A 23,545-nucleotide genomic window follows, 5' to 3' on the forward strand; every position below is an offset into this window, starting at 1 on the left:
AAAATCGAGAAAACTGAAAAATCAAAAATTAAAAATAGAGAATCCAGAAGATATGAAGAACAGAAAAATCCAAAAAATTGTAGCAACGCATAATTGAAAAATCAAAAAATTAAAAATCTGGAAATTCGAAAATTGAAAAACCGAAAAAAAAATAAAAAACGAAAAATTGAAAAATAGAGACACCGAAGAAACCAAACACTGAAAAATCGGAAAATCAGGAATCGAGAAATCAAAAAATTGAAAAATACAGAAATTGTGAACTCAAAAACTTGCAAATCGAAGAATTGATGAATTGAAAAAATCCAAATTGTGAAACTGAAAAATCGAAAAATTGAGATCTCAACAATTTGGAAAATCGAATAATTGCGAACTTAAGAACTGAAAAATCCCGAAATTGAAAATCGACGAATGGGAAAATCAAAAAAATTGTAGAAACGCATGATTGAAAAAATTAAAAATCGGAAAATCGAGAAATTGGAAAATTGAGACATCGAAAAATGGAGAAATAGAAAACAAAATAAAACTCGGAAAATTGAATAATAAAAATCCTGCAGAAACTAAACATTGAAAAATTGAAACATTGTAAAATCAAACAATTGCATGTCGAAAAATTAAAAATCGAGAACTTGAAAACTCGAAAAACCTTAAACTCGGAAAACTGCAAATCGGAAAATTGAAAACGTCTAAATCGAATCAATGCAAATTGAAAAAACTGAAAAATCCAAAAATTAAAACTAGAGAATCTGAAGAAACGAACAATAGAAAAATTCAAAAAATTGTGAAACGCATAATTGAGAAATCAAAAAATTAAAAATCGACAAACTGGAAAATTAAAAAAACGAAAAATCGAAAAATTGGAGAACGGAGTACATTCAAGAAACCAAACACAGAAAAATTGGAAAATTAGAAAACGACAAATCAAAAAATTGAAAAATTGTAAAATCAAAAACTTGCGAACCGAAAGATTAAAAATCGGGAAATTGAAAAAAGAAAAGCTAAAAACTCGCGAATTTGCAAATCGAAAAATTGTGAGATGGAAGAATTGAAAAATCGAAAAATTGAAAACCCAAAAACTTGGAAAATCGAAAAAACTCAAAAATCTGAATTTGAAAAATCGAAAAATAGGAAAATCCAAAAAGTTGAAGAAACGCATGATTGAAAATCGAAACAAACTAAAAACGAAAAACTGAGAAATAAAAATATGTACTGAAGAAACCAAACATTGAAAAATCGAAAAAATTGTAAAATCAAACAATCGCAAATCAAACAATGAAGAATTGCAAATCGAAAAAATCAAAATCGCGAAACCGAAAAATCGTATAATTGCAAACTGAAAAATTAAAGAACCGAAAAACTGAAAAATCGAAGAAACTGAGAAAGCCGAAAATTAAAAATAAAAAATCTGGAGAATGAAGAACAGAAAAATAAAAAAATTGTAGAAACGCATAAATAATTTAAAAATCAAAAAATTAAAAATCGGGAAATTGGAAATTTGAAAACCTGAAAACTCGAAAACTTCAAATCGAAAAATTGTAAGAAGGAAACTCTACAAATCGAAGAACCGAAAAATCGAAAAAGTCAGAATCGTGAAACTGAAAAATCGAAGAATTGAAAACCCAAATTTTTCGATTTCTAGTGTTTCTTTCTTACAAATTTTCGATTTGCAAGTTTTCGAGTTTTCAGGTTTTCAATTTTTTATTTCTCGATTTTTAATTTTTCGATTTCTCAATTTGCCAATTTCCCGATTTTTATTTTTTTGATTTTTAAATTATGCGTTTCTATAATTTTTTTTATTTTTCTGTTCTTCATTTCTTCAGATTCTTTATTTTTAATTTTTGACTTTTTCAGTTTTTTGGTTCTTCAATTTTTCAGTTTGCATTTAGTCGATTTTCCAATTTCGCGATTTTGATTTTTTCGATTTGCAATTTTTTCTTTTTTTGATTTGCAATTGTTCAATTTTACAATTTTTTAGATTTTTTATTTTTCCGATTTTTCAATGTTTGGTTTCTTCTGTGCATATTTTGATTTCTCAGTTTTTCGTTTTTATTTTGTTTCGATTTTTCAGTCATGCGTTTCTTCAATTTTTTGGATTTTCCTATTTTTGGATTTTTCAAATTCGATATGCAACTATTCGATCTTCGATTTTCCAAGTTTTTGGGTTTACAATTCTTCGATTTTTCAATTCTTCCATCTTACAATTTTTGATTTGTAAGTTCGCGAATTTTTAGGTTTTCTTTTTTTCAATTTCCCGATTTTTAATTTTTCGATTTCTAATTTTCCGATTTTTTGTTTTCTGTTTTCCAGTTTGTCGATTTTTAATATTTTTTGATTTTTCAATTATTCGTTTCACTATTTTTTTAATTTTTCAATTGTTCGTTTCTTCAGATTCTCTAGTTTTCACTTTTGGATTTTTCAGTTTTTTCAATTTGCATTGATTCGATATTTCCGTTTTTAGATTTTTCAGTTTCGCGATTTAGACGTTTTCAATTTTTCAATTTTCCGACTTTTAGGTTTTTCGGGTTTTCAAGTTCTTGATTTTTAATTTTTCGGTATGCAATTGTTTGATTTTACAATTTTTGATGGAAGAATTGAAAAATCGAAAAATTGAAAACCCAAAATCTTGGAAAATCGGAAAAACTCAAAAATCTGAAAAATACAGAATTTGAAAAATCGAAAAATAGGAAAATCCAAAAAATTGAAGAAACGCATGATTGAAAATCGAAACAAACTAAAAACGAAAAACTGAAAAATAAAAATATGTACTGAAGAAACCAAACATTGAAAAATCGAAAAAATTGTAAAATCAAACAATCGCAAATCAAAAAATGAAGAATTGCAAATCGAAAAAATCAAAATCGCGAAACTGAAAAATTAAAGAACCGAAAAACTGAAAAATCGAAAAAACTGAGAAAGCCAAAAATTAAAAATAAAAAATCTGGAGAAATGAAGAACAGAAAAATAAAAAAATTGTAGAAACGCATAATTTAAAAATCAAAAAATTAAAAATCGGGAAATTGGAAATTTGAAAACCTGAAAAATCGAAAACTTACAAATCGAAAAATTGTAAGAAGGAAACTCTACAAATCGAAGAACTGAAAAACCGAAAAAGTCAGAATCGTGAAACTGAAAAATCGAAGAATTGAAAACCCAAAAATTTGGAAAATGGAAGAACAAACTGTAAACTCAAAAATCCAAAAATTAAAAATCTAGCGAATCTGAAGCAATGAAGAACAGAAAAATCCAAAAAAATGTACAAACGCATAATTGAGATATTAAAAAATAAAAAATCGAGAATTGTAAAATTGAGACATCGAAAAATGCAGAAATAGAAAACAAAATAAAACTCGAAAAATTGAATAATAAAAATCCTGCAAAAACTAAACATTGAAAAATTGAAACATTGTAAAATCAAACAATTGCATGTCGAAAAATTAAAAATCGAGAATTTGAAAACTCGAAAAACCTTAAACTCGGAAAATTGAAAACGTCTAAATCGAATCAATGCAAATTGAAAAAACTGAAAAATCCAAAAATCAAAACTAGAGAATCTGAAGAAACGAACAATAGAAAAATTCAAAAAATTGTGAAACGCATAATTGAAAAATCAAAAAATTAAAAATCGACAAACTGGAAAATTAAAAAAACGAAAAATCGAAAAATTGGAGAATGGAGTACATTCAAGAAACCAAACACAGAAAAATCGGAAAATTAGAAATCGACAAATCAAAAAATTGAAAAATTGTAAAATCAAAAAATTGCGAACCGAAAGATTAAAAATCGGGAAATTGAAAAAAGAAAACCTAAAAACTCGCGAATATGCAAATCGAAAATTTGTGAGATGGAAGAATTGAAAAATCGAAAAATTGAAAACCCAAAAACTTGGAAAATAGAAAAAACTCAAAAATCTGAAAAACACAGAATTTGAGAAATCGAAAAATAGGAAAATCCAAAAAATTGCAGAAACGCATGATTGAAAATCGAGACAAACTAAAAACGAAAACTGAGAAATTAAAAGATGTACTGAAGAAATCAAACATTGAAAAATCGAAAAAATCAAAATCGCGAAACTGAAAAATCGTATAATTGCAAACTGAAAAATTAAAGAACCGAAAAACTGAAAAATCGAAAAAACTGAGAAAGCCAAAAATTGAAAATAAAAAATCTGGAGAAATGAAAAACAGAAAAATAAAAAAAATGTAGAAACGCATAATTGAAAAATCAGAAAATTAAAAATCTGGAAATTCGAAAATTGAAAAACCGAAAAAAAAAAAAAAACGAAAAATTGAAAAATAGAGACACTGAAGAAACCGAACACTGAAAAATCGGAAAATCAGGAATCGAGAAATCAAAAATTGAAAAATACAGAAATTGTGAACTCAAAAACTTGCAAATCGAAGAATTGATGAATTGAAAAAATCCAAATTGTCAAACTGAAAAATCGAAAAATTGAGATCTCAACAATTTGGAAAATCGAATAATTGCGAACTCAAAAACTGAAAAATCCCAAAATTAAAAATCGGAAAATCGAGAAATTGGAAAATTGAGACATCGAAAAATGGAGAAATAGGAAACAAAATAAAATTCGAAAAATTGAATAATAAAAATCCTGCAGAAACTAAACATTGAAAAATTGAAACATTGTAAAATCAAACAATTGCATATCGAAAAATTAAAAATCGAGAACTTGAAAACTCGAAAAACCTTAAACTCGGAAAACTGCAAATCGGAAAATTGAAAACGGTTAAATCGAATCAATGCAAATTGAAAAAACTGAAAAATCCAAAAATTAAAACTAGAGAATCTGAAGAAACGAACAATAGAAAAATTCAAAAAATTGTGAAACGCATAATTGAAAAATCAAAAAATTAAAAATCGACAAACTGGAAAATTAAAAAAACGAAAAATCGAAAAATTGGAGAATGGAGTACATTCAAGAAACCAAACACAGAAAAATCGGATAATTAGAAATCGACAAATCAAAAAATTGAAAAATTGCAAATCGAAAAAATCAAAATCGCGAAACTGAAAAATCCTATAATTGCAAACTGAAAAATTAAAGAACCGAAAAACTGAAAAATCGAAAAAACTGAGAAAGCCAAAAATTAAAAATAAAAAATCTGGGGAAATGAAGAACAGAAAAATAAAAAAAATGTAGAAACGCATAATTGAAAAATCAAAAAATTAAAACTCTGGAAATTCGAAAATTGAAAAACCGAAAAAAAATAAAAATCGAAAAATTGAAAAATAGAGACACTGAAGAAACCAAACACTGAAAAATCGGAAAATCAGGAATCGAGAAATCAAAAAATTGAAAAATACAGAAATTGTGAACTCAAAAACCTGCAAATCGACGAATTGATGAATTGAAAAAATCCAAATTGTGAAACTGAAAAATCGAAAAATTGAGTTCTCAACAATTTGGAAAATCGTATAATTGCGAACTCAAAAACTGAAAAATCCCGAAATTGAAAATCGAAGAATGGGAAAATCAAAAACATTGTAGAAACGCATGATTGAAAAAATTAAAAATCGGAAAATCGAGAAATTGGAAAATTGATACATCGAAAAATGGAGAAATAGAAAACAAAATAAAACTCGAAAAATTGAATAATAAAAATCCTGCAGAAACTAAACATTGAAAAATTGAAACATTGTAAAATCAAACAATGGCATATCGAAAAATTAAAAATCGAGAACTTGAAAACTCGAAAAACCTTAAACTCGGAAAACTGCAAATCGGAAAATTGAAAACGTCTAAATCGAATCAATGCAAATTGAAAAAACTGAAAAATCCAAAAATTAAAACTAGAGAATCTGAAGAAACGAATAATAGAAAAATTCAAAAAATTGTGAAACGCATAATTGAAAAATCAAAAAATTAAAAATCGACAAACTGGAAAATTAAAAAAAACGAAAAATCGAAAAATTGGAGAATGGAGTACATTCAAGAAACCAAACACAGAAAAATCGGAAAATTAGAAATCGACAAATCAAAAAATTGAAAAATTGTAATCAAAAAATTGCGAACCGAAAGATTAAAAATCGGGAAATTGAAAAAAGAAAACCTAAAAACTCGCGAATTTGCAAATCGAAAAATTGTGAGATGGAAGAATTGAAAAATCGAAAAATTGAAAACCCAAAAACTTGGAAAATCGAAAAAACTCAAAAATCTGAATTTGAAAAATCGAAAAATAGGAAAATCCAAAAAGTTGAAGAAACGCATGATTGAAAATCGAAACAAACTAAAAACGAAAAACTGAGAAATAAAAATATGTACTGAAGAAACCAAACATTGAAAAATCGAAAAAATTGTAAAATCAAACAATCGCAAATCAAACAATGAAGAATTGCAAATCGAAAAAATCAAAATCGCGAAACCGAAAAATCGTATAATTGCAAACTGAAAAATTAAAGAACCGAAAAACTGAAAAATCGAAGAAACTGAGAAAGCCGAAAATTAAAAATAAAAAATCTGGAGAATGAAGAACAGAAAAATAAAAAAATTGTAGAAACGCATAAATAATTTAAAAATCAAAAAATTAAAAATCGGGAAATTGGAAATTTGAAAACCTGAAAACTCGAAAACTTCAAATCGAAAAATTGTAAGAAGGAAACTCTACAAATCGAAGAACTGAAAAATCGAAAAAGTCAGAATCGTGAAACTGAAAAATCGAAGAATTGAAAACCCAAATTTTTCGATTTCTAGTGTTTCCTTCTTACAAATTTTCGATTTGCAAGTTTTCGAGTTTTCAGGTTTTCAATTTTTTATTTCTCGATTTTTAATTTTTCGATTTCTCAATTTGCCAATTTCCCGATTTTTATTTTTTTGATTTTTAAATTATGCGTTTCTATAATTTTTTTTATTTTTCTGTTCTTCATTTCTTCAGATTCTTTATTTTTAATTTTTGGCTTTTTCAGTTTTTTGGTTCTTCAATTTTTCAGTTTGCATTTAGTCGATTTTCCAATTTCGCGATTTTGATTTTTTCGATTTGCAATTTTTTCTTTTTTTGATTTGCAATTGTTCAATTTTACAATTTTTTAGATTTTTTATTTTTCCGATTTTTCAATGTTTGGTTTCTTCTGTGCATATTTTGATTTCTCAGTTTTTCGTTTTTATTTTGTTTCGATTTTTCAGTCATGCGTTTCTTCAATTTTTTGGATTTTCCTATTTTTGGATTTTTCAAATTCGATATGCAACTATTCGATCTTCGATTTTCCAAGTTTTTGGGTTTACAATTCTTCGATTTTTCAATTCTTCCATCTTACAATTTTTGATTTGTAAGTTCGCGAATTTTTAGGTTTTCTTTTTTTCAATTTCCCGATTTTTAATTTTTCGATTTCTAATTTTCCGATTTTTTGTTTTCTGTTTTCCAGTTTGTCGATTTTTAATATTTTTTGATTTTTCAATTATTCGTTTCACTATTTTTTTAATTTTTCAATTGTTCGTTTCTTCAGATTCTCTAGTTTTCACTTTTGGATTTTTCAGTTTTTTCAATTTGCATTGATTCGATATTTCCGTTTTTAGATTTTTCAGTTTCGCGATTTAGACGTTTTCAATTTTTCAATTTTCCGACTTTTAGGTTTTTCGGGTTTTCAAGTTCTTGATTTTTAATTTTTCGGTATGCAATTGTTTGATTTTACAATTTTTGATGGAAGAATTGAAAAATCGAAAAATTGAAAACCCAAAATCTTGGAAAATCGAAAAAACTCAAAAATTTGAAAAATACAGAATTTGAAAAATCGAAAAATAGGAAAATCCAAATAATTGAAGAAACGCATGATTGAAAATCGAAACAAACTAAAAACGAAAAACTGAAAAATAAAAATATGTACTGAAGAAACCAAACATTGAAAAATCGAAAAAATTGTAAAATCAAACAATCGCAAATCAAAAAATGAAGAATTGCAAATCGAAAAAATCAAAATCGCGAAACTGAAAAATCGTATAATTGCAAACTGAAAAATTAAAGAACCGAAAAACTGAAAAATCGAAAAAACTGAGAAAGCCAAAAATTAAAAATAAAAAATCTGGAGAAATGAAGAACAGAAAAATAAAAAAATTGTAGAAACGCTTAATTTAAAAATCAAAAAATTAAAAATCGGGAAATTGGAAATTTGAAAACCTGAAAACTCGAAAACTTACAAATCGAAAAATCGTAAGAAGGAAACTCTACAAATCGAAGAACTGAAAAATCGAAAAAGTCAGAATCGTGAAACTGAAAAATCGAAGAGTTGAAAACCCAAAAATTTGGAAAATGGAAGAACAAACTGTAAACTCAAAAATCCAAAAATTAAAAATCTATCGAATCTGAAGCAATGAAGAACAGAAAAATCCAAAAAAATGTACAAACGCATAATTGAGATATTAAAAAATAAAAAATCGAGAATTGTAAAATTGAGACATCGAAAAATGCAGAAATAGAAAACAAAATAAAACTCGAAAAATTGAATAATAAAAATCCTGCAGAAACTAAACATTGAAAAATTGAAACATTGCAAATCGAAAATTAAAAATCGAAATCGCGAAACTGTAAAATCGAGAAAACTGAAAAATCAAAAATTACAAATAGAGAATCAGAAGAAATGAAGAACAGAAAAATCCAAAAAATTGTAGCAACGCATAATTGAAAAATCAAAAAATTAAAAATCTGGAAATTCGAAAATTGAAAAACCGAAAAAAAAATAAAATCGAAAAATTGAAAAATAGAGACACTGAAGAAACCAAACACTGAAAAATCGGAAAATCAGGAATCGAGAAATAAAAAATTGAAAAATACAGAAATTGTGAACTCAAAAACTTGCAAATCGAAGAATTGATGAATTGAAAAAATCCAAATTGTGAAACTGAAAAATCGAAAAATTGAGATCTCAACAATTTGGAAAATCGAATAATTGCGAACTTAAAAACTGAAAAATCCCGAAATTGAAAATCGAGAATGGGAAAATCAAAAAAACTGTAGAAACGCATGACTGAAAAAATTAAAAATCGGAAAATCGAGAAATTGGAAAATTGAGACATCGAAAAATGGAGAAATAGAAAACAAAATAAAACTCGAAAAATTGAATAATAAAAATCCTGCAGAAACTAAACATTGAAAAATTGAAACATTGTAAAATCAAACAATGGCATATCGAAAAATTAAAAATCGAGAACTTGAAAACTCGAAAAACCTTAAACTCGGAAAACTGCAAATCGGAAAATTGAAAACGTCTAAATCGAATCAATGCAAATTGAAAAAACTGAAAAATCCAAAAATTAAAACTAGAGAATCTGAAGAAACGAATAATAGAAAAATTCAAAAAATTGTGAAACGCATAATTGAAAAATCAAAAAATTAAAAATCGACAAACTGGAAAATTAAAAAAAACGAAAAATCGAAAAATTGGAGAATGGAGTACATTCAAGAAACCAAACACAGAAAAATCGGAAAATTAGAAATCGACAAATCAAAAAATTGAAAAATTGTAAAATCAAAAAATTGCGAACCGAAAGATTAAAAATCGGGAAATTGAAAAAAGAAAACCTAAAAACTCGCGAATTTGCAAATCGAAAAATTGTGAGATGGAAGAATTGAAAAATCGAAAAATTGAAAACCCAAAAACTTGGAAAATCGAAAAAACTCAAAAATCTGAATTTGAAAAATCGAAAAATAGGAAAATCCAAAAAGTTGAAGAAACGCATGATTGAAAATCGAAACAAACTAAAAACGAAAAACTGAAAAATAAAAATATGTACTGAAGAAACCAAACATTGAAAAATCGAAAAAATTGTAAAATCAAACAATCGCAAATCAAAAAATGAAGAATTGCCAATCGAAAAATTCAAAATCGCGAAACTGAGAAATCGTATAATTTCAAACTGAAAAATTAAAGAACCGAAAAACTGAAAAATCGAAAAAACTGAGAAAGCCAAAAATTAAAAATAAAAAATCTGAAGAAATGAAGAACAGAAAAATAAAAAAATTGTAGAAACGCATAATTTAAAAATCAAAAAATTAAAAACCCGGAAATTGGAAATTTGAAAACCTGAAAACTCGAAAACTTACAAATCTAAAAATTGTAAGAAGGAAACTCTACAAATCGAAGAACTGAAAAATCGAAAAAGTCAGAATCGTGACACAGAAAAATCCAAAAAATTGTACAAACGCGTAATTGAGATATTAAAAAATAAAAAATCGAGAATTGTAAAATTGAGAAATCGAAAAATAAAAAAAAAATCGGTAAATTAAAAAACTAGACTCATCGAGGAAACCAGACACTGAAAAATATACTTAAACAATGGTAAGGCGGAGGGGGTAATTTTGTTCGTAAAAATGAATGAAGCACGTTTGAAGTATGTAATATGAGTATATTTTGCGGCTAACAGGTCGTACGAATAATACAATAGATACATCAGTACAGAGAATAAGAGTGGTAACTACAGGGAAAACAGTCGGAAATTAATTTAAAAATTAATTATATATACATAAACTGTTAACACATTATTGACCAAGATTCTACGTATTAAATGATAATACACAACAATCTTGATAAAAAAATAGTATCACATCAGTTATTGCTTCTGCAGCACTATCAACGAAACTGGTCGGCGGCGAAATAAAAAATACTCTTAGGCCGGGGACATATCTGGCGGAACTTCAGCTGCGTAGTTTAGCGCGCGGAATTTCGCTCCCTGGTGTCAAATGAAAATAAATACATTGAAAGCGAGCTGTACCCGCAAAACGGTGACGCGTAATCTCGCCAACATTGTAACCAAGGTGTTGTATAGATATGTCCCCGGCCTTAAATCAACAGAAAAAGCGTACACATTGATGATATTTACCTGACATGCATAAATATTAGACACTATCTACGACACGTAGGAACTTGTTCTTACATGTTTGTTTTAATTTTTTTTAAACACACCTTTAATCGAAACATGGTAGCTTAAAAAATGACTACAGTTGCTTGATAAATGAAATGTGATGTGACATGTAGCTGTAGAAAATTTCCACGTTCTAACCTAATCCAAGCACCAACAATCTCTATGATATGATCGTGACGAGTCTAGCGTTAGTCAGTAACAAATAAATAATTATAACGAAAAACAAAAATTCAACAATTTTGCGAAGGTCATCACTTCGTGATTACGTCATTACGTCGTTACGTAGCTGTCAATAACGCCACCGCGAGAGCACCATGCGATCGATGGAAATGTCAAATATGTGTGTAATATCAGCGTTGCTGTCAATCCAGAAACAAACCTGAAGTAAAATATCGTATTACGTATCGTAATAAATATTAAAAGCGACTCAAACAAGGAGATTGTTAACTTTGGTACTTTGTTACTTTTACATTATATACATAAGAACATATATACAATTATGCTTAAAACAGGAGATAAAATTCTACTGTTCCGATATACTGTAAAATCCATCTCACTTAAAATTACACAATTTTAACGACTAGAAACTATAATGTTGTCATTCGTACGTTATTGATCTGCGCCGTCTACTTTTATAAGCTTCCTTGATTAAGATGGAATGCAGTGATAGTTCTCCAACCAGGTACATCGACTTACTTAAAAATACAATTAAAAAACGTAACAAAATGTGTTCGTTTCTTCTCTAACGAAAACTTCTTTGAAATGAAATACTGCCTTCTAATTTGTTCGATGATCAAATATCTTCGTTTTAACTGAGCTGATCGGTCGCGAAACCGTAGACCTCCAGCACGCGGATCTCGAAGTCGCCGCTGGGGCACAGAGGGGGGTTGTTGAACGTCTGGCAGCGGTCCGTTTTCCCGAACCTGATGTTCTCGTCCATCCAGATGGCTTGGCCTTCCCTGAAAACCGAACAAATTACACACTTGCGAAAAATGCATTCTTGACAAATTCGCTAATTCGGTGGGTGTCAATCACGCTCTTGGACGGCTTCCAGAAAATTATTAATTCGAAATATGCGATGATGGAAATAGCGGCTTTCAAGGGCGTCTGAGTGCATCGGAAAAACAAGAACTAGCAAGGATTTTTAAGGAAGTGTATGGTTTTTGCTTAAATCGATAGATGGCGGCACCGATTCTCCTGAATTTTTACCAAAACATTGAAAAGGATAAATAAATGATGGTTTTAACTTTGTTGTTTCTTTGAAACCCTGAACAGTTAATTTTTAATATTCATGAAAATTGCCAACTATGAACCAAAAATTTTCCAAAAAAAAAAAAAAATCACGGTGATTGTGTTTTTTTTAAAGTGTTGTCTTTTATATCATTTGTAAACTGATATATGCTATATTTTTGAAATCAACACCTCGAAATTTATATCACAGAATTTTTGTGGATTATTAGGTACACAATTTTTTCGTAGATTTCTACCTGCTGAACTTTTTTTTTTCATTTTTTTTCCAAAATTGCTACCATTTTTCTAGAATATGAAATTTCGCAATTTTAGAGATTTAAAAAAAAAATCTTTTAAACCGAATATTTAAATATAAATTTTCCTCTGAGACCAGAAACCCGCTACATTTTTCGTTTCAGTATTCAGATTGTTTAAAATTAGGTGAACTTTTTCTAGATTTCGACTTCCAGAATTTCCATTTAACAAATGGCAATTTTCAAGATAAAAAAAAAAATTCAAACCCAATACTCGAAAATCTTGCTCTAGGACCATGAACACACTATATTTTTGGAATCAGCAAGTTGAAATCTATATCCCAGAATTTTTCGTGGAATCTGAGTTTTTTTCAAAAAAGCGTCTGAAATTTTCGATTTTTTTTCGACCTTTTTCGAAAATGATGTACACACTTTTTTTTGTAGATTTCGGTCTATTTCTATCCTCATTTTTTCAAAAACTACTCCGATTTTTGGAAAATCGCCGAAATAGAATGCGACATATTTTGGGATTTTGAAAAATTTTGTTTTTTCAAAAACCTTGTTCTGAGATCAAAAACGCGCTACATTTATATTCTATAATTTTTGTGCATTTTTAGGAAACTTCCAAAAGCTCAATTTTTCATTTAGAGATTTTTCGATTTTTTTTCGACGATTTTCGAAAATCAGGTATTTTTTGTAGATTTCGATTTCCAGAAGTTGTTTTCGGCTTCATTTCTTCGAAAATTGCTATTGCTTCCAGAAACCCATGCCAATTTTCAAGATTAGAAAAAAATTGATTTTCAAACCCAATATTTCGAAAAACTTGTTTCGGGACCATGAACACACTATATTTTTGGAATCAGTAAGTCAAAATCTATATCCTAGAAATTTTCGTTGAATGAGGGATTTTTTCCTAAAGCTTTTTTTCGACCACTTTTCAAAATTAGCTAAATTTATTATTTTCGTCTTCATTTTTTCAAAAATTCCTACCACTTTTCTAGAATCGCTAATACGACAATTTTCGAGATATTTAAAAATTTTTTCTTTCAAACTGGATATTTCTAAAATCTTGCTCTGAGACCAGAAAGCTACTACATTTTTTGTTTTAGTACGCCAAAATCTATGTCAAGGATTTTTTTGTGGATTTTTAGGTAACTTTTCCAAAAGCTCAATTTTTCATTTAGAAATTTTTGATTTTTTTTTCGACGATTTTCCACAAATTAGGTAATGAGATTTTTTTATAGACTTCGACTTCCATAAGTTATATTCATTACCGCGAAAATTCCCGCCATTCTTCCAGAATTCTCATTTGGCAAATAGCGGTTTTTAAGAAAACAAAAACAAATTTTAAACCCAATGATATATTTTTGGAATCAGCACATCTAATTTTTTTTTTGAGTTTAAAGTTTTATCTGAATTTTAATTTTCCGATTTTTCTATGTTTGGTTCTTCAGAATTTTAGACTTTTCATTTTTTCAGTTTGCAATTATTCGAACTTTCAATTTTTTTATTTTTTAGTTTGGCGATATTGATTTTTCAATTCTAAAATTTGTAATTTTTCGAGTGTTAAGTTTTTCGATTTTTGAATTTCTCAATATCTCGATTTTTAATTTTCAGTTTTTTGATTGTTTTTTTGTTTGGATATTTCAATTTTCCAATTTTCCAATTTCTCCATTGCCCGATTTTTAATTTTTCGATTTTTCAATTATGCGTTTCTACGATCTTTTGAATTTTTCTATTCTCCGATTTTTCATTTTTTCAGTTTGCAATTATTCGATCTTTCGATTTTTCAGTTTCGTGTTGTGAATTTTTCGATTTTTCGACATTTTCTTTCTTCAGTGTTTCTATTTTATAATTTTTAAATTATTTTGATTTTTCAAATTTTCGATTTCCCAATTTTTAATTGTTCGATTTTTCAAATTATCTTTAATTTTTGGATGTTTCAGTTTTTCAGTATAACTATTTTTCGATTTACAAGTCTTCTAGTTTTCAGTTTTTTAAGCTCTCAATTCTTCGATTCGCAATTTTTTGATGTTATAATTTTTCGATTGCTAGTTTCCAAGTTTTCAATTGTTCGATTTTTAAGTTTCCATTTTTCAATTTTAATGATTTTTCAATGAATATTTCTATTTTTCGATTTTACAGTATTTCGTTTCTCCAGTGAGCGTCCAAAATAAAAAACACCAGAGAAACATGAAAAATCGTGTTTATTTGTAAATAAAAAACTGAAGAAACGATTTTTTTTTCAAAAATTGCCACCAATTTTTGAGATTTTTAAAAATTTTGTCTTTCAAACCGGATATTTCAAAAATCTTGCTTTGAGACTAGAAACCTGCTACGTTTTTCGTTTCAGTATCTACATCCCAGATTTTTTTGTGGATTTTTAGGTAATTTTTCCAAAAGCTCAATTTTTCATTTAGAAATTTTCGATTTTTTTTTTCGACGATTTTCCAAACTTTCGGTAATGAGATTTTTTGTAGATTTCGACTTCCATAAGTTATTTTCGGCTTCATTACCTCGAAAATTCCCACCATTTATTCTTTCAGAATCCCCAGTTGACAAATGGCGGTTTTTAACCGGTTTGGAAGCAGCACATCTAAATCTATAACTCAGAATTTTTCGTAAATTATGAGCGCACTTTTCCAAAAGCTAAATTTTTCAATTTTGAAATTATCGATTTTTTTGCGACCACTTTCCAGAATTAGGTGCACACTTTTTTTTGTAGATTTATTTTTTCTTTTTCTCAAAAATTGCTATAATTTTTTTCTAGAATCGCCAATATGAAATTTGGCAATTTTTGGGATTTTTAAAAAAAATTGCAGATTTTTTCTCTAGATTTTTAGGCAACTGTCAAAAGCTCAATTTTTCATTTCGAGAAAAATTTTTAGAAAATTAGGTACATTTTTTTGTAGATTTCGACATCCAGAAGTTGTTTTCGGCTTCATTTCATTTTCAAACCGGATATTTCAGAAATTTTGCTCGGAGACCAGAAATTGGCTACATTTTTCGTTTAAGTATGATGAGATCTACCTACATCACAATATTGTTGTGGATTTTTAGAGAAATTTTCCAAAACGCTTAATTTTTAATTTCTCCTTTTTTGACGATTTCGACTACCAGAAATTATTTTCAGTTTCATTTCTTCGAAAATTCCCATGATCACATTATAGAATTGAAGTCAGCAAAATCTATTTATATCTCAGAATTTTTCGTGAATTATGAGCGAACTTTTCCAAAAGCAGGATTTTTGAATTCTGAAATTTTGGATTTTTTTCCCACCAGTTTCGAAAATTAGGTACACTTTTTCAAAAATTGCCACCATTTTTCTAAAATCGCCAATATGAAATTTGGTAATTTTTGGAATTTTAAAAAATTTAGAAACCCGCTACATTTTTCGTTTCAGTACGTCGAAATGTATATCCTAGATTTTTGTGGATTTTTAGGTAACTTTTCCAAAAACTCAATGTTTCATTTCGATTTTCGATTTTCTTTCGACTTCATTTCTTCGAAAATTGTTACCATTTTTTCAGAATTCCCATTTAATAAATGGCAATTTTCAACATTACAAAATTGCTTTTCAAACTCAATATTTCGAAAATCTTGCTCCGGGACCATGAACACTATTTTGGAATTAGTAAGTCGAAATTTTTATCCTAGAATTTTTCCTGGATTATGAGAGAATTTTTCCTTTAGATATTTGCGACCTTTTTTCGACGATTTCGACTACTCGAAATTATTTTCGGCTTCATTTGATCGAAAATTCCCACTATTCTTCCAGAAAAAAAAAAATCCAACCCAATATTTCGAAAATCTTGCCTCAGGACCATGATCACGCTATATTTTTGGTGTTAACATGTCAAAATCTGTATTTCAATTTTAATTTTCCGATTTTTTAATGTTTGGTTCTTCAGAATTTTCATTTTTCAATTTTTCGATTTTTCCATTCTGCGTTTCTACAATTTTTTTGGAGTTTTTTATTTTTCAATTTTTCAGATTCTCTATTTTAAATTTTTAGATTTTCCAGTTTCGCGATTTTGATTTTTCAATTCTAAAATTTGCAATTTTTCGAGTGTTGAGTTTTTCGATAATTCCCGATTTTTAATTGTTCGATTTTACAAATTTTCGATTTTTTAATTTCTCAATATCTCGATTTTTCAATATTTGGTTTCTTCAGTACATATTTTTATTTTTCAGTTTTTCGATTTTCATTTTTTTTTTGGGCAATTTCCCAATTTTCCAATTTCTCGATTGCTCGATTTCTAATTTTTTGATTTTTCATTTTTTCGGTTCTTCAATTTTTCAAGTTTTCAGTATTTAATTGTGCGATTTTCAATTTCTCTTCTTATGGATTTCATGATTTTTAACTTTTCTATTTTTCGACATTTTGTTTCTGTTTTTTAATTTTTAAATTACATATTTCAATTTTTCACAAATTTTCGATTTCTCAATTATCCGATTTCCCAATTTTTAATTGTTGGATTTTTCCGATTATCTTTAATTTTTGGATGATTCAGTTTTTCAAGTTTTCAATTTTTAATTTTTTTATTTTTCGATTTTTTCAATTCTTCGATTCGCAATTTTTTGATGTTATAATTTTCCGATTTGCTAGTTTTCGAGTTTTCAATTGTTCGATTTTGAAGTTTCCATTTTTCAATTTTTACGATGTTTCATTGTTACGTTTCTTAAATATTTCTGTTTTTCGATTTTACAGTTTTTCGTTTTTTCAGTGAACATCCAAAATCAAAAACAGAGAAACATGAAAAATAGTGCTTATTAAAACTGAAGAAACGATCATTTTTCTCAAAAATTGCTACCATTTTTCCAGAATTGCCAATATGATACAAGACAATTTTTGAGATTTTTAAAAATTTTGTCCTTCAAACCGAATATTTCAAAAATTTCTCTGAGACCAGAAACCTGTCACATTTTTCTTTTCAGTACGCCGAGATCTATATCCCAGATTTTTTTGTGGATTTTTAGGTAACTTTTCCAAAAGCTCAATTTTTCATTTAGACATTTTACCTGGCGGTTTTTAAGAAAGCAAAAAAATTTTTCAAACCCAATGTTACAAAAAATCTTGCTTCGCTATATTTTTGGAATCAGCACATCTAAATTTTTTTTTGAGTCTAAAGTTTTTCGATTTTTCAAGTACTTGAATTTTCATTTTCCGATTTTTCAATGTTTGGTTCTTCAGAATTTTCATTTTTCAATTTTTCGATTTTTCCATTATGCGTTTCTAGAATTTTTTGGATTTTTTTTTTATTTTTCAATTTTTCAGAATCTCTAATTTAAATTTTTAGATTTTGTAGTTTCGCGATTTTGATTTTTCAATTTTTCAATTCTAAAATTTGCAATTTTTCGAGAGTTAAGTTTTTCGATAATTCCCGATTTGGTTTCTTCAGTACATATTTTTATTTTTCAGTTTTTCTATTTTTATTTTTTTTTGGGCAATTTCTCTATTTTCCAATTTCTCGATTGCCCGATTTCTAATTTTTCGATTTTTCAGTTTTTCGATTTTTCAAGTTTTCAGTAATTAATTGTTCGATTTTTCAATTTTTCGCGCACATTTTTCGATTTTCAATTTCTCTTATTCTGGATTTCATGATTTTTAACTTTTCTATTTTTCGACATTTGTTTCAATTTTTTAATTTTTAAATTACATACTTCGATTTTTCACAAATTTTCGATTTCTCAATTTTCCGATTTCCCAATTTTTAATTGTTCGATTTTTCAGATTATGTTTAATTTTTGGATGTCTCAGTTTTTCAAGTTCTCAATTTTTAATTTTTTGATTTTTCGATTTTACAGTTCTTCATTTCTTCAGTGAACATCCAAAATCAAAAACACCAGAGAAACATGAAAAATTGTGTTTATTTGTGAATAAAAAAACTGAAGAAACGATCACTTTTCTCAAAAATTGCTATCATTTTTCCAGAATTGCCAATATGATATAAGAAATATTTTTGAGATTTTTAAAAATTTTGTCTTTCAAATCGGATTTTTCAAAAATCTTGCTCTGAGACGACAAATTTGCCACATTTTTCGTTTCAGTACGCCGCGATCTATATCCCACATTTTTTTGTGGATGTTTAGGTATCTTTTCCAAAAACTCAATTTTTCATTTAGATTTTGTTTTTTTTTCGACGATTTTCCAAAAATTAGGTAATGAGATTTTTTTGTCCATAAGATATTTTCGACTTCATTACCTCGAAAATTACAACCATTCTTCCAGAATTCTCAGTTGACAAATAGTGGTTTTTAAGAAAGCAAAAAAAAATTTTCGAAACCAATGTTACGAAAAATCTTGCTTTTCTATATATTTTTGGAATCAGCACATCGAAATCTATAACTAAGATTTTTTTGTGAAATATGAGCAACTTTTCCAAAAGTTGAATTTTTCAAATCTGAAATTATAGATTTTTTTTGAACCACTTTTTTTTTGTACATTTCGACCCGCAGATTTTATTTTTTGTACATTTTCTCAAAAATTGCAGATTTTTTTCTCTGCATTTTTAGGCAACTGTTAAGAGAAACTTTTTAGAAAATTAGGAACATTTTTTTGTAGATTTTGACTTCCAGAAGTTGTTTTCGGCTTCATTTCTTCTTAATTTCTAAATCCAATTTTCAAGTTGAAAAAAAGATTTTCCAATCGAAAATTTCGCTCCTAAATCATGAACACACTATATTATTGGAATCAGCAACTCGAAATCTCCGCGAATCCCATAAATTTTCGTGGAATGCGAGAGAACTTTTCCAAAAGCTGGATTTTTCAATTCTGAAATTTTGGATTTTTTTTCCACCAGTTTCGAAAATTAGGTACATTTTTTAAAAAATTGCTACCATTTTTCTAGAATCGCCAATATGAAATCATTTTCGAAAATTAGGTGCGTAAACAAATTTGTTTGTAGATTTCGACCCGCAGAAGTTATTTTCGTCTCAGTTCTAAATATGGCAATTTTTGGAATTTTTTAAAATTTTGTTTTTCAAACCGGTTATTTATTTCTCAAAATTTTTTCGGATTTTTAGGTAACTTTTCAAAAGCTGAATTTTTTATTTAGATTTCGTCCAGAAATTATTTTGTGGGTTTTTAAACAACTTTTTCAAAAGCGTAATTTCTCATTTTTCATTCGACATTTCGATTTTCGATTTTTTTTTCCAACCATTTTCGAAAATTAGGTAAAAACAAATTGTTTGTAGATTTCGACCCGCAGAAGTCATTTCGTCTCAGTTTTTCGAAAATTCCTAGAAATTTTTTTGATAAAATATGGCAATTTTTGGATTTTTTAAAAATTTTGTTTTTCAAACCGGATATTAATTTCTCAAAATTGTTTGCGGATTTTTAAGCAACTTTTCAAAAGCTGAATTTTTTATTTAGATTTCGTCCAGAAATTATTTTGTGGATTTTTAAACAACTTTTTCAAAAGCGTAATTTCTCATTTTTCATTCGACATTTCGATTTTCGATTTTTTTTTCCAACCATTTTCGAAAATTAGGTAAAAACAAATTGTTTGTAGATTTCGACCCGCAGAAGTCATTTCGTCTCAGTTTTTCGAAAATTCCTAGAAATTTTTTTGATAAAATATGGCAATTTTTGGATTTTTTAAAAATTTTGTTTTTCAAACCGGATATTAATTTCTCAAAATTGTTTGCGGATTTTTAAGCAACTTTTCAAAAGCTGAATTTTTTATTTAGATTTCGTCCAGAAATTATTTTCGGCTTTATTTCTTCGAAAATCCGCACCATTCTTTCAGAATCCCCATTTGACAAATGACAATTTTTAGGGTAAAAAATTCAGAGCCAATAATTTATAGGTAAATATTTTTTTTGTAAATTTCGATGTATCTCAGTTTTTCGAAAATTCCCACAATTTTTCCAGAATCGCCACTTGACAAGTAAACATATTTTTTCCTTAAAAACAAGAAATTGAAGGAAATTCGAAAATAAAACACCCGGAAGTTAGAAAATTTTTTTACATAAACGCAGATCCGTATTCAATTAATTATTAAAATTGTTATTCACTCGTGTAACACTTTTCCTTTTTATCTTAAAAACATGTAACTAGAAGTTATAACGTAACTTACATACAGGATGTTTCAACAAAACGCGTACAAGTAAAAAAAACTTATTTAACCTAAAACTGAAACGTCTTCCAAAAAATCCCGTAAAAAGCATTCCTCGACTGTGTATTGTGTGTTGCATACCAACCAAGAAATTTATAATTATTATTCAACAAACAACTAATAAAAATTACATTGTGTTTTTATTATCGTTTAACATTCCCGACCCAGAACCTTTTTTTGTCGTGTCGTATCAACCAAAATCCCCTTGAATGGAATCCGCAACAGCGACATTTGCCGAACTAATTGACATACATCAAACTATTACAAAACAGCCATAAAAAACGATTTTTTCTCCAAATAAACGAAAATAATTTTGTTAGCAACAATTTATTATCGCCGAAATGCAAAAATTAATTAACTCCGCTTGGTAAAATAAACACAGATTGTCGATGTCCAGCTGTATATATTTTGCATAAATAAATAAAATAAATTATGGTAGACATAATATCGCCGCAGCTTGAGGCATGGACAGACTTCATAAAACAGTCAAAGACTTTTCAGACCTGAGTTAACTTAAAACTTTATTATTCTTAAACAAACATGCAGTTTTTTGTGGGAATTTATATTCAATGAGGGTTTTCGCTCACAATTTTAACGCAAACTTTTTTTTTCGATTTTATGGAAATTTTTCAGAGACGTGCTGCACGACACGTTGATATTTGAGATTAAAATGTCATCATTACTAACATCAAAACAATGTGTTAATAAAAAACAAATACTAGCTTCGGGTTTTCTTTGAAACCGTCGACGCTTTAATTCAATTATTACATCAGTCTGCTGCGAAAGACATAATTAAATAACTCCATTACACAAAACACAATTTCTACCACTTACAGCTTATTTAACAATGAAAGATAAACGATATTCACACTCATCGAGCAAATTTACCGTTATTACTCCATCTTTTAGCACGCTCCAGTGCCATTTTCATCTTTTTAAAATAAGCGCTTCGAGTGTGTGTGAATTCGCGGTGTTCAAAAGTGAACTGAAGCGTCCAATTTTACAGTAACATGTAAAATTAAAAAATTGGGACAAGGTTATTTGGATTGAACTTTCCTCGCCCCTGAAGTGCAGTCCAACGAATCCCGTTTCTTTGAAAAATGTTTGCGATTTTTATTTTCTGATAACCTCTTTAACGTAAAAATCAAAAAATTGAAAAATCGAAAACCGGAACTTAAAAAATTTGAAAAATCTGATAGTCAAAAAATCCATAAATAAACATTTCGAAAAATTGAAAAATCAATAGATTTAAAAAAACAAATAATTGAAAAATCAAAAAACAAGAAATCGCAAAATCCAAAAAATCTAAAATTAAAAAATTTCTATAATTGAAATGTTGAAAAAATCTAAGTTTGAAACATCGAGAAATCGAAAAATAATTGAAAAACCAAAGAAATGAAAAATCGAAAAACTGAAAAATCCCAAAACTGGAATGTCAAAAAATTGGGAAATCAAACATCAAAAGATCGAGAAATTGAAAAGTTGAGAAGTCGAAAAATTGACAAATCGAAACAATATTAAATACTAAATTCGTAGAATAAAAAAATTGAAAAATTCAAAATTTGAAAAAATCGATAAATTGGAAACTTGAAAAATCGAAACATCAAAAATTTTAAAAATCGAAAAATTGAAAAACCGTAAAATTCAGAATTGAACGATGGAGAAATCGAAATATCAAAAGATCGTATAATGGAAAAGTCGAAAAATCGATAATTTTAAAAACTAAAAATAGAAGAATCGAATAACTGAAACAAAAAGAGAAATCGGAAAATCGAAAAATTAAAGAATCGAAAAACTGAAAATCCAGAAATTCAAAAATTCCAAAACTAAAATCTTGAAAAATTGGAACATCGAACCATCGAAATATTGGAAAGCCAAAAAATTGAAAAGCCGAAAAGTCAGAAAATTGAAAAATCTAAAATTTAAAATATCGAAAAAATTGAAAAATCGGAATCTTTAAAAATCGAAAAACGGAAAAACGGAGAAGAAAAATCGGAAGATCCAGAAATCGAAACAAAAAAATCCCAAAAGTGAAATATTCGAAAATTGAGAAATCGAAAAACTGAAAAATTGAAGAATAAAAAAACTGAAAGATCGAGAAATCTAAGTCGAAAAAACGAGAAATCAAAAAATCTAGAATTAAAAAAAAAACAAAAATTGAGGAATTAAAATATTGAAAAATTCCAAATCTGGAATTAAAAACTGAAATTCGAAAAATTGAAAAATTAAAAAACCGAAAATTCCAACATTTAAAAATTGAAGCATAAAAAAATTGAAGAATTGAAATATTTGAGACATTCCAAAACTGAAGTATCGAAAAATTGGGTAATCGAAAATGCGAGAAATTAAAAATCTCAAAACTGAAATATCGAAAAATCCAGAAATCGAAAAATTTAAAAAACCAAAAATCGAAAAATCAAAAATTTTAAAAATTAAAAAATGGAAAAACCGAGTCGAAAAATCGAAATATCGAAAAATCGAAATATCAAATAATTGAAAAATCTAAAACCGGAACTTAAAAATTTTTAAAAATCTGATAGTCAAAAAATCTAAAATTAAAAAATTTCTATAGTTGAAATTTTGAAAAAATCCAAGTTTGAAACATCGAGAAATCGAAAAATAATTGAAAAACCAAAGAAATGAAAAATCGAAAAACTGAAAAATCCCAAAACTGGAATGTCAAAAAATTGGGAAATCAAACATCAAAAGATCGAGAAATTGAAAAGTTGAGAAGTCGAAAAATTGACAAATCGAAACAATATTAAACACTAAATTCGTAGAATAAAAAATTGAAAAATTCAAAATTTGAAAAAATCGATAAATTGAAAACTTGAAAAATCGAAACATCAAAAATTTTAAAAATCGAAAAATTGAAAAACCGTAAAATTTAGAATTGAACGTGGAGAAATCGAAATATCAAAAGATCGTATAATCGAAAAGTCGAAAAATCGAGAATTTTAAAAACTAAAAATAGAAGAATCGAAAAACTGAAAATACAGAAATTCAAAAATTCCAAAACTAAAATCTAAAATCGAAAAATGGAAAAAAGGAGAAGAAAAATCGGAAGATCCAGAAAT

The 23,545-nt window shown here is 27.4% G+C and overlaps 1 protein-coding gene across 4 annotated transcripts in view; it reads right to left on the reverse strand.

Moving 5' to 3' along the window:
- Positions 1-10,327: 10,327 nt before the first annotated feature.
- LOC135131038 (GTPase-activating protein skywalker) overlaps positions 10,328-23,545 on the reverse strand; it is a 187,212-nt gene continuing 173,994 nt past the window's right edge. For all 4 annotated transcript variants that reach the window (XM_064058558.1, XM_064058555.1, XM_064058557.1 and 1 more), the window contains one exon: positions 10,328-11,823. In XM_064058558.1, coding sequence (XP_063914628.1) covers positions 11,673-11,823 — 151 coding nt within the window. In that variant the 3' untranslated portion in view covers positions 10,328-11,672. The remainder of the gene's footprint in view (positions 11,824-23,545) is intronic.

Source organism: Zophobas morio, unplaced genomic scaffold (genome assembly GCF_036711695.1).
Source record: "Zophobas morio isolate AGI-343-1 ecotype UQ-CSIRO unplaced genomic scaffold, CSIRO_AGI_Zmor_V1 ptg000018l, whole genome shotgun sequence".
Classification (NCBI taxonomy): domain Eukaryota; kingdom Metazoa; phylum Arthropoda; class Insecta; order Coleoptera; family Tenebrionidae; genus Zophobas; species Zophobas morio.